Source organism: Gouania willdenowi, chromosome 2 (genome assembly GCF_900634775.1).
Source record: "Gouania willdenowi chromosome 2, fGouWil2.1, whole genome shotgun sequence".
Taxonomy (NCBI): domain Eukaryota; kingdom Metazoa; phylum Chordata; class Actinopteri; order Blenniiformes; family Gobiesocidae; genus Gouania; species Gouania willdenowi.
In genome coordinates, this window is record NC_041045.1 from 1,967,687 (window position 1) to 1,979,349 (window position 11,663).

An 11,663-nucleotide genomic window follows, 5' to 3' on the forward strand; every position below is an offset into this window, starting at 1 on the left:
TACATGGTGTCGCTGATAATGTAGTGGGCTGGTCTGGACAGAAAATGCCAGGATTGAAACATGAGATGTTTACAGTATGCAACGGAACTGTGGCAAGATTTAGTACCAAAAATAAACATGGGGGGTGAAAGTAACTATTAACTTTTACTTTGAGTACTATTTAATTAAGCTACTTTTTACTTGTACTTGAGTATTTTATGCATGAATTACTGTTGTTGGGGAGTGTGTCTGTGGATCTCACCAGGCGCCGTGGGCTGACCTCTCCAGCGCTGTGGCTGCGTTGGCGGGTCAGGTGCTGCCTGTGGGTCAGGAGGCTCGGGGGACGAGTGCTTTGGACGGGCAGCCGGGGGTCAATGAAGGTGGTGGCGCGGCAGTTGTGGTCCACGAAGAAAGGCTGTAAACACACACACACGCTGTAGTGTTTCTCACTCATTGATCAGAAAGGCGGACCGCACCTTTCCCATGTGGTCGTGCTTCATCTCCCAGCCTCGGGGGAGCTCCAGTTGTTTGTTGGCGAACATGTTGAGGAAGGCCACCAGGTCCCTGTTGTGCTGGTAGCGTTCATAGTGCTGAGCATCCCGACGCATCTTACTGATCATATGCTTCAAACACGTGTTGGTGGTGAACATGCGGTAGGCACTCTGAAACAGGTCAAACACGAGAGAATCACGGAAACATTTCCCCAATTACATATAAATTACAATTTTTCATGTTTTATCTCCAGAATGTCAATTAGAGTTACGTTTTTAATTACCTATGTTCAATTACAATAAAATTACTATTACAGTCACCACCATTTTTTCCCCAATTACAATTATTACAATTATTTTTTATCAATTACTAAAGTTCAAGCCCAAAATTATATTTTCTTTTTTTGTAAAATGTGGGAAAACTTGATATGAAACATATTTTGATAATTAACTACATAAGTGTAGAACTGTACATAGAACTGTAACATGGTTTCCCAGTTTAGCGCTAAATTATAATTGACAATTTTTCTAGAATTTTCATTGCAATTACAATGACAAAGTCAATAATCCAAACTCAATCACAATTTAATTACGACTACAACAGCAACAGACTTTAAAAATTACAATTACAGTTATAATTGTAAGGAAGAGGAGACACGTACAGGGTTGGAATGCAGCACAGTGAAGAAGTCGGGGCTGGTGAGAAACTTGGCGCTCGGCGACTGGAGCAGAAGCGTGAGACGGGACCTGGAACTGGACTGAGTCACGCTGTTGTCCCTACGCAACTCTGCAACACACACACACATCATAAACGCATGCACACACACACACTCACACACACACATCGTCATAAAAGCCAGTGAATGTATTAATAAATTAATTTACAGTCTTTGTTTAGTTGCAGCTTCTTACCAGGGATGGGGGGCATGTCGGTTTCATCTGCTGGCAGTTCATTGGCTGGCTGCTCCTCTGGTCTGCCATCATTGGTTATCGTCCTGCGTATGCTCTGATACCTGCAGGGAAATGGGCAAGGGTTGGGGTCAATTATCTATGTAATTGTGTAATTGGTAATTAATGAAAATTCTATAAAAACTGTCATTTACAATGTAATTAAATGCTAAACTGGGGAACCATATTACAGTTCTTTGCACAGTTTTACACATATGTACGTAAAAATTAATAAAATATGTTTCATATCAAACTTTTCCTTATTTTACCATTAAAAAAAAAAAAAAAAAGGGGTGCACTGACACAAAAAAGCTCAGACACCCACACCAAAAATATTAATACCAATATTTTCATTGATTAGGAAGCTGAGCAAGGTAACCAATAGATAGCAAAGAAATTCGAGGATTTTATTATTTTACAGATGTTTTAAAAATAAGAGGAAGGTTAACTTTTATGGGCTTATTTATTAATGGCTCAATAATTGTAATGGAAGTTTATTAATTGAGAACGTAATTGTAATTGACTTCCAGGGGGAAAATAATAATTGCAAATCAAATTCTAATTAGAAAAAATGCTGGTCAATGTAATCATAATTGCGTTGTAATCGAGCATGGATAATTGAAGATGTAATTGTAATTTAAAAATGTAACTGACTCCAACCAATCTGGTATAAATGAAGATGATAATAGATTAGAATATTACTTTAGTTCTCATGAAAGCCAATCGTGTCACAGTGATGTAGTGTTACATACATGACACATAGTCATAGGTAGGTTTATTCTGTGTAAGACACAAAAATTTCAAAAAAAATATGAAAATAAATTTTAAAAAGTCTAATATTTTTTATTTATTTCCATCTGTTATTTAAATTAGTTTAAAAACCAGGACTGTGTCACTTAGTGGCCAAACGGTTTTGTTTAATGCTGAGAAAAGTAAAGGCTGAATGACTTTAAACAGTTTATTGACGTTAGAGTTTTTATTGCACCTAATTTTTAAAGTTAAATTCAAGCAGTCCTTTGGTTATTTTTAATATGCAAATTAAAAGACATTTACTGTGTTAAAAGTAAACGGGAATAGGAATGGTAGAGCTTTCAAACCTGCGGTTGAGCTGCTCCATCTGCTGGATGGAGCTGGACCTTTGGAGCGTCTGCGGGGCGGGAGGGGCCGTCGGTCGCTGCCACGTCGTCGTTCTGTTCACGTGGTCCACGTAAAAGATTCGACCGTGGCTGTCAATGCGAGCCTCCCAATCTGCATTGGCATCAAATATGGTAAACAAACAAAAATGTGAGCAAATGTGAAAAAATGATGTATTCTGCTCTTAACGTTTCCAAAATTTCAGTCATCATTTTTCTACAGTCCCATTTTGTAAAAAAAATCATGAGAGAATCGTATCGTGAACCCAGTATCGTGAATCGAATCGTATCGGGATTTGAGTGTCTCGTTACATCCCTACACAAAAGTATAAAATTAATTAATTAATTCCAGTAGGTTCATTTTGTCTTCTTTTTAAAAAATATGTTATGGTTTCATTTTTTCAGGCAACTTTTTTTCAGGAAATGTACTTTGATCTCCTGACACGTTTCGACTGTCAACTGCCAGTCTTCTTCAGAGGCGTCTGCTGATCGCTTTGATGTTTTATTGACTTCTGCGCAATAAGTCCAGCAATTTCAATTTGTCTTTTCCTTAAATAATATGTTACGGTTTCATTCATTTAGACAACATATTTTCAGGAACTTGCTGTAATTATTACGAGAAGAAGAAGACGTCAAGAGGATGCTGAAAAAAAACTCACTAGGTGGCAGTGGTTCGTCGACTCTCTGGTAGCGGCTGATGTCGTGGCGAACAGACGGCAGCGAGCGGACAGACTGGTGTCCGTTTACCTGAGCAGTGGCACCTGAATCCAAATATAGTAACAAAAATTATGTCAAAAAAAATGTAATGTTCAAATTATTTTTGTTAACTGTATAGTAAGAAAATTCAATAATGATTTATATACATGAAATAGATACATGTACATAATACAATTTTTAAAAATTAAATGTTTGAACAAAAATTAAATGGAAATAACCAATAAAATACATAAATAATATTAATCCATAAAAAAAGATGTATTTTGTATTTTAAAAAAAATTAGAAATCTAATAATGAAAAGAAAAATGTATACATTATTTTCAAATATCTACTTTAAGATTAGAAATACAGTCAAAAATCGAATTTTAAAAAAAGTTCACATTTTACTGTATATCTAACATATGAGCAACCTTAAAGATTAACGAAACCCCTGCTTTCTACTGACCTGCCACTAGGAGGGAAATTAAAAAAAATGCTTTGATTATGGGCGGGGCTCCTGGAGTAGCCCCGCCCAGTCTACATTATAAAATTTTCAATGGACAATCTATGCTATGACAACATAACAAGCTAATCATTAGTCATAATACCTGTGTATTTACTCTCCTCTCAATCCAACCTACTCACCACAGATTGTAGAGCCCACAGGTGCTAGTTTTTATAAAAGGGGCGGGGCAAACAGTGCTTGTTTGTAATGCAAGATGGTCCCAAAACATCACATGATCTTGTTCTCAGCCAGTAGCAAAAATCAATTGTTATAGCCTGGTTTCAACCCATAGAGGGCAGTCACTCTGATATTTTACAACTAAATATGCCAAACTGGAAAACTTTGACTACAATGTTGAGAGTTGGACCAGGATCAATTGACAGCACTACTTCATACCCAAAAACATTTGTATTCAGCAGAAATAAAATGGTTTTGGGGCTAAGTTGCTCTTTAATCATCATCTCACCTAGCTCGCTATCCGCCCCTGCCGTGGCCCCCTCCCCCCTCTCCGGGCTCTGTGATGCTGCTGCAGGGGTCTGCACTGAACGCCTCCTCCACACGTCCCCACCTTTGTCTCCCTGCTGCTCTGACCTGTTGTCACCTTCGGCTCCTGTAATCAATGCCCAAATGTACCTTTTGAATTAAATGTGTAGTTTCACATCATAACAATATTACGTTACGCATTAAGGATAAGAGTTTTTTTGTTTTTTACGGGAATATGCTTTGTAAATGCATTTTAGGACCAATGCAGGACTGCTTAGGTTTGCAGCACTTCTTTATCTCAATTTGGAACATTTTGAATATTTTACAATCTTGTTAACAGTAGGTTGTAGTACCACGTACCAGCCATGGGTAGCGCTCTTCCTCCACCGCTGTCGACCAAAGCAGACGCTTCTGCGCTTGGACCGTTGGCCTCACTGCTTGATGACTCCGCCCCTTCTTCCTCCGCCTTTGGAGCTACTCCTTTACTCGTGTCCACTTCCTGGACATGAAAAGACGATGGTTTTGAAGCTTCCAATTCTAAGCTAACATTACATGTAAGGTCTACCACACACTGATATGTTAAGGTTTCATTTATGTGTTTTTCAGGAAATTGACTTTGATCTCCTGACATATTTCAACTGTGACCTGTCAGTCTTCTTCAAAAGCATCTGCTGATTGCTTTCATGTTTCCTTGACTTCTGCGTAATAATTCCAGTAAGTTCTTTTTAACTAATATGTTAAGGTTTAATTTATTCAAACAACTGTTTTTCAGGAAATTTACTTTGATCTCCTGACATGTTTTGACTGTCAACTGCCATTGTTGAAAAATATCTGCTGATCGCTTTGATGTTCCCTTGACATCCGCGTAAAAAGACGTCAGGAGATCAAAGTCAATTTCCTGAAAAACAGTTGTCTGAATAAATGAAACTTTCAAATATTATTCAAGAAGAAAGAAAAAATAACTTGCTGGAATTCTTTCTACCACACGCTATTACAGCGATGATTGTCTTGATTTATCGGTGGTTTACCTGAATGGGTGAGAGAGGACCAAGCGATGCGGTGCAGACCACCTCCTGATTTGCATCCATGCCATTGGTCCGGTCCATACAGGTGCATTCTCCCACTTCTGCTCCAGCAATTGCTGCCCCCTCCTCTCCTGTCGCCTGAGACGAGCTCCCAGCATGCACCTGTGCTGCTCCGACCAATGCATCAGCAGCCTCTGCACTCACCACTGCTACCGATGACGCTGAGGATCTATTTTGGGGTGCATGTCCAGCCAAATGTTCTGTAACCACTGCTCCGTCACCTGCAAGTGGTGCTGCTTCTCCTGCCTCCTCATTCATTTGTTGTGACTCAGCCGATCGCCACGATGACTCAGCACTTTGTAGTGTCCTGATCTCCAGTGATTGGTCCCTGTTTTGCTCCTCCTCTTCGTCCGAGTCTATGTGCAGCATAGCGTTGAGTCGCGTGTCTGTGGGGAAGCTGGAGCGCAGCTTGGGCAAAGGGCCCGGTAGGAGGCGCTCCCCGGGGCTCCTGGGGGCCTCTATGGTATCCAGGTAGTCGTTGAGCGACACCTGACGATGAGTGTGGCCGCCGACGGCAGAAGGAAGCAGATTGTCGTCGTCAACCTGCCCCGGGTCCCTCCATACGCTGTTGCTGCCATAGTAACAGGCACCGTTGATTAAGGAGCTGTCGTCTGAACCTGTGGGAGAAGGTCCGCGTGCGACTCGAGAGGTCGAGGAAGGGTGAGGAAGATCTTCATCATCCGAGGGACTGCCGGGGTCGCCATTCACTGCCCCGCCCAACATGGCGCCCATTGCATCCGGAGAGACTTCTGAGGAAACAGTGATAATGTCATTCTGCCACACTGAATAAATAGGAAATTAATTAGTGTTTCAAGGAAGTATAAAAACATTTGGACGAGTTCATGGTGCAGTTTTGTTTGGCTTCAGAAGTTTTCTCTAACACTAGTTTCGGTAACACTTTACTTGACGTTTTATACATAAAGGCTGACATTACACTGTCATTATCTGTCAATAAGTGCTGTAAGCTAAACTATGACACCTTTGGAGCTATGTTGGCATTTTTTGGGTTAGGTGGAGAGATCTAGTGAGGCTAAGGTTAGGGTTAGGGTAACAAAAGACACTTAATTACAGCCTTCATGACACCTTATTCATACTAATGACAGGTGTTATGTCATATTAATGACAGCGTAATGTATGTATATATATTATATTATATTAATATTATATATATATTATATTATGTATAAAACTTAACTAAAGTATAACCGAAGTTTCCAGTTAGATTGATTGAATGGTGATCAAGCCAATCACAGCCAGCCATTTTACGAAGCCACTGTTTCGAGAAGGTAAACAAAGAGTTAACAGTGACAAGTAATGAGTAACAGCTAACAAAAGATGGTCCAAAAGTGGTAAAAACATGGCAAGAAAACAATGAAAATTGACTAAAATGGGCCAAAAGCAAAACAGACTAAATGGGCCAAAAGCAGTGGCAAAAAATGTACAAAAAAGAGGAAACAGGTGGTATGTAATGGCAAATAGTTGCTTAAATGAGCAAAATGTGGCAAACAATAGTGAAAAAGGGCTAAAATTTGGAACAAAAAGAGGCAAAATGCAGGGAAAAAGGAACACATGGTCAACAAATGGTTAAAAGTGTCAAAACAACTTGCAAAAATGAAAAAAAAAAAAAAATAGGAAAAAGGGATATTTATTGGCAAAAGGAAGCTAAAATCAGAAAAAACAAAATGTTTTGGAAAAGTGGCAAAATGAAAAAGGTAAAAATGGGTTAAAAAGTTTAAGGTTTTCTGGGGAATAATAATTAAAATGAAGACAAAGAGCCACATGTTGAGCATCACTGACTTAAGCTTTTTCATGGTTTTAGTAAATAATTGAATAAACTAAATTGGGAGTTGACGGTTGCCCTACCCTTAGAACACCCTCACTTTTAAAATGGCTCCACCCCTGACTGTCTCACAGCTGTTTTTTACAGTGTAAGTGAATGTTGGCTTGTCACCTTCATGTCCAGTGGAAGTGATGTCCACTCTGAACAGCAGCTGCCCGCTCACATGATCTGTGGGGAGGCGACGACAAAGGCTGTAGCTCACTGGATGATCCCTGTAAGCACACAGACAAACGATAGATGGAAGTTACAATATCTGATGAATAAAGCTGATCAGAATGTGTTGGTATGGTGGCAATACGATTACTGCACTAAGTGTTAGTGATGTTCTCAGTTGTAGGTCGATGCTTCAATGCTGAGCTGATCAGAACTCATTGACTGGCATTAATTGAAGAAGATGGAGTTACTGTCGTTAAGTGGTGAAGCTTAAATGGCAGCTGATGCGTCTGAGTGCTTATTGGAGCAATAAAATCACTCCGTTCAGGCGTCTCCAAGTCATTAGCAGGTCATGAGGACATTTGTAAGGTTAGCGAACCTGCAGCTGTGCCTAATGACAAAATCAAGTAAAATTATATATACCTAAGCAATTTGGCACCCTAGGCAAGGTTAGGTGGTTCTCTTTTACATCACGGTAAATTCCACTCCCAATTCAAATACCAGGAACCTGCATATCTTTGTCTTTGACCATTTATTCTATTATATTTATTATATAAAAAGAACTAATCATAGAAATTTAAGTCATAAATAAATGTAACAAATAAAATAAACGCATTCTAAATAAAATTTAAAAACTGCAAACAAGTGACTTCATATACACAAAATGAATAGGGCACAGCACAAATTAAGATTTTATAAAAAACAGTATTAACACAACAATTCAGAATAATTGCACAAAATAACAATATTACTATTTCTTTTTTTAAACAGAGACCTTGAGTATTTTTGCACAAGAACAAACATTTACTGCCATTTATAGGCTTTAATGGCATATTTTATTGACCCTTCATAAAAGGGGTGTGAAACATGTCATCTGCAGGTCAATTCAACTGTTAATTTACAAATGTATTAAAGTGCATAAATCATATATAACAAATGTAAATTACATTCCTACTTTGTACAATGTACACTGGGAACTGCAGTTTTTAATTAAAGTACAAGTAAACAGAACAGGGTGTGGTTGTTGTTTGTTTTATTGTATTTATTTATTTAATTTTGTTTTTTTTGTTATATTATTATTTTATAAGCTTTGCAATGTAGTTACATTAATGTGGCCTTGTTTTTTTTTTAAAAAAAAAAACAAATAATACCAACTACTTTTAATATAAGAATGCTAAAAGATAAGAAGAATACACTCTTTTCTTCCTCCATGTGTGGCGCGCCCTTAGCATTAGCCTTTACTTATTAGCCATGTGCCATTGTCCTTATTTTAACTTGTGTCTGTGTGATTTGTACAAAATGGGTGTTTTATTCATTTTTTTTTTTTTTTTACTTTGTAAAAATTGTATTGTATAAAAAGCGCTTTTTATAAATAAAGTTTGATTTGATCTGATTTGATATAGGGACTCACTCGGCCATCGGCCCCTCCAGAAGCCTCTGAACAGGGAGGATCAGCTGACCCAGGAAGCGCTTGATGATTGGTCGGCTCTTGGAAAACTTATCCTTCACCTCGATCTCCAGCACGTCAGTCATCAGAGCCACAAAGGTGTACTTCTAAGAGAACCGGTGATGAGAAGATTAAGACGAGGCTTCCCGACCAACAAAACCATATATTTGAGTTTGCCGACCTCGCCGTGCCACACAGGGTTGATGGTGTTAGCAATGATGGACGATCGTCTTTCCTGGCCATGGTGGGTGAACTTGGGAAGGCCGCTTCGCTTCCCAGGCTGGATAGACATCTTAAGGTAGGGGTCAGGGTTGAAGAACATGCCCTTCTTTAGGCCTGACGCCCGAATGTCTGAAAAATAAAAAACTGAACTAGTGAGAAACTGTTCAAACTTTAGAGCAATCTGGGAATAAATCCTTTGACTCACCTGAAAGTGTAAAACTGACAAGTTTGCGACAGTGGTCACTTCCTGTTTGGTCGTCGATTTGACCTTCACCGCTCACCTGAGCAAAAAAAAACGACAACGCAGCAACATTTTTACAAGAAATCTAGAATTTAATCCTATTGTCAGGCAAGTTTGGATGAAAACAGAAAATACAGGAAACACTACGAGTTAGAAACGTACCAGCACTCCAGGGTTCTTGACAGTAATGCAGGGTGTCGATGCTCTTAATGCTCCACTGACACCGTGATAGTATTTAAAGCAGATCTTTGTCTCAGCTGTGGTGAGAGCACACACAAATGTACCACTTTAAAGACAATTCAGATTTTTCCAATTCTATTTTGGACCACTGGAAGGTGATTGTGTGTTGATAGCATTATGCCTTCATCATGCATATTGTACTAATAATCAACATTTACATGTGCTGTCAATTTTTCACATTTATAAATTAAAAACTTGGCATTCAAGCCATTAACCATTAATGTTCCCCAAACTGCCATATTGGCAATAAAGTTACAATGCGTAGTTTAGAGACCTCCTCGACAAACTACAGCAACATTTCACGCTAACTAATGAGTTAGCAACACTTTTCTCCAAATTCATTACTTCTCACCATGTTTTTACTTAGTGGGTTCTAGACAGGACATCCACAACTGATCCATAAGCCTGACAATGTTGCTTTAACAGTAAAATGTTTGAGATTTTAAATGATATTGTTAAGAGTACAATATTTTGCTACTGTAGCTGTCATGCTAACGGCTATACTGAAATGGCAGCTACAGTCACTCATGCACTCTCTCTTTCCCCCTGTGTTTACCTTACAAGTAGGCTACTAAATGTAAATACATTAAGCAGAATTACATTTATAATTGAAATGCACAAAAAAGTTTAAACAAAAAAACCTATGACTTTACTACCAAGTCGTGATATCTTAATAAAAGTGATTACTTCATCTCGAGGCGTGCTCCAGTTGTATGGCGTAAACAGTAATATGATTATGTGAATGGACTCCGCTTACGCTCCATTAGGTAGGGGCCCGGTTCCAGCCTCCACACGATCTGTCCCCTCTGGGTGCCGTTCACTCCACGGTTCTTGGAGTCCCAAACATTGGCCACGCAGGTCTCACCTAGCAAAACAAAAACGAGCCATCAGAAGGTTGAACAAGCTATTATTATTCTTGTTGGGAGACACAATTTTGATGTGAAGGTTTAGTGATTATGCAGTCATTGATGTAATAATGATAGCCTTATGGAGAAAATATGCTAAAAGTAACAGCCCGACAACTTCAGTTGAACTTTTCACGTGTAGTTTGTCCCGGGCCAGATGGCATCCATTTTTGAACCATTCCAGTCAACAGACAAATGCTGAACGTCTTCTTTCTCCTTATATACAGGTATATATATATCTATGCTTTACAGACTTCAGTTCCGTGAAGTCAACTGTAACATCTTTCAATTTACGGAGCCTTTTCAGAGGGGTAAAACTCACATTTTGGAGCTTAACCATGGTTAAAATGGGTTACATTGTTCTCTGTTTCCATAAAGGAATTGGATATAACATCGCACCTATCAACCCATGTTTCAGATCAGTGGTTCCAGTGGGAAAATGTGGCATCAGGTCATCAACAACACCTTTCAGGGCATTAATAAGAACCATAAAAAAAGGAATAATAAAAACTGAGACATTTCTCAGACAGCGAAGAGAGGGAAAAGAGCTGCCGGCAGTCAGACTGGAAACAGTCTCATCCCCAGGGAGGTGAACCTGATAAATCACCCTCTACTAGTTGGGTCAATAGAAGTAGAAGGACTGCAGAGATGAAAGACATGAGAGCTCAGTTTCCCCCATAACAGAGGATTTACCTATGATAACACAAGTTCTCTACATTTAGAGGTGACCTTAGAGTTTATACAACAGTGTCTTATTGATTGGCTACTTGTTCACACCTCAGATTTGCAAATGCAGAGAAATATCGTGGCGATCAGATACTTGTAGACAGAATGGGCCGATGTTTAGTGTGAGGCTTGGACAGAGGTGACAAGTAACAAAGTACAAATACTTTGATACTGTACCTAAGTAGTTTTTTCTGGCATCTGTACTGTACTTGAGTGTTTATTTTTTGGCAATTTTTTACTTTTGTTGTATTGTATTGGTTTATTTGAAAGGGGACAGTGCAATTTCATATAACCTATGAACAAACATGGTTAAAAAAAAGCCAGAATTAGCCAGGAGGCTATTTTTCATCTGTAGTCCCCTGGCCAAGATGTAAAAAGGCAATAAAATACAAGCATGACAATACATGTACAAGTCAATAACAACAATGACAGTACCAGTTACAATATTAAAACACACAAAAAAAACCTGTTACAATATTAAAACACACAAAAAGCACGTTTTACTCCTTACTTTTTTAAACAAATATCTGTACTTTCTACTCCTTATATTTTAAAAAAGAGCTTGTTA

At 38.7% G+C, this 11,663-nt stretch overlaps 1 protein-coding gene across 5 annotated transcripts in view; it reads right to left on the reverse strand.

Annotated features, from left to right (window-relative positions):
* The window catches only part of hecw2b (HECT, C2 and WW domain containing E3 ubiquitin protein ligase 2b), a 32,782-nt gene that overhangs the window by 11,618 nt on the left and 9,501 nt on the right, over positions 1–11,663 (reverse strand). For 3 of the 5 annotated variants that reach the window (XM_028464798.1, XM_028464772.1, XM_028464781.1), the window contains 15 exons: positions 10,222–10,329; positions 9,387–9,481; positions 9,189–9,264; positions 8,943–9,112; positions 8,726–8,868; positions 7,273–7,373; positions 5,265–6,070; positions 4,597–4,735; positions 4,220–4,363; positions 3,211–3,312; positions 2,516–2,666; positions 1,383–1,483; positions 1,133–1,257; positions 456–641; positions 242–394 (listed from right to left, as the gene is read on the reverse strand). In XM_028464798.1, the coding sequence (XP_028320599.1) occupies positions 242–394; positions 456–641; positions 1,133–1,257; positions 1,383–1,483; positions 2,516–2,666; positions 3,211–3,312; positions 4,220–4,363; positions 4,597–4,735; positions 5,265–6,070; positions 7,273–7,373; positions 8,726–8,868; positions 8,943–9,112; positions 9,189–9,264; positions 9,387–9,481; positions 10,222–10,329 (2,600 nt within the window). The remainder of the gene's footprint in view (positions 1–241; positions 395–455; positions 642–1,132; positions 1,258–1,382; positions 1,484–2,515; positions 2,667–3,210; positions 3,313–4,219; positions 4,364–4,596; positions 4,736–5,264; positions 6,071–7,272; positions 7,374–8,725; positions 8,869–8,942; positions 9,113–9,188; positions 9,265–9,386; positions 9,482–10,221; positions 10,330–11,663) is intronic. The other 2 variants (XM_028464789.1, XM_028464807.1) reach the window with 2 other exon arrangements.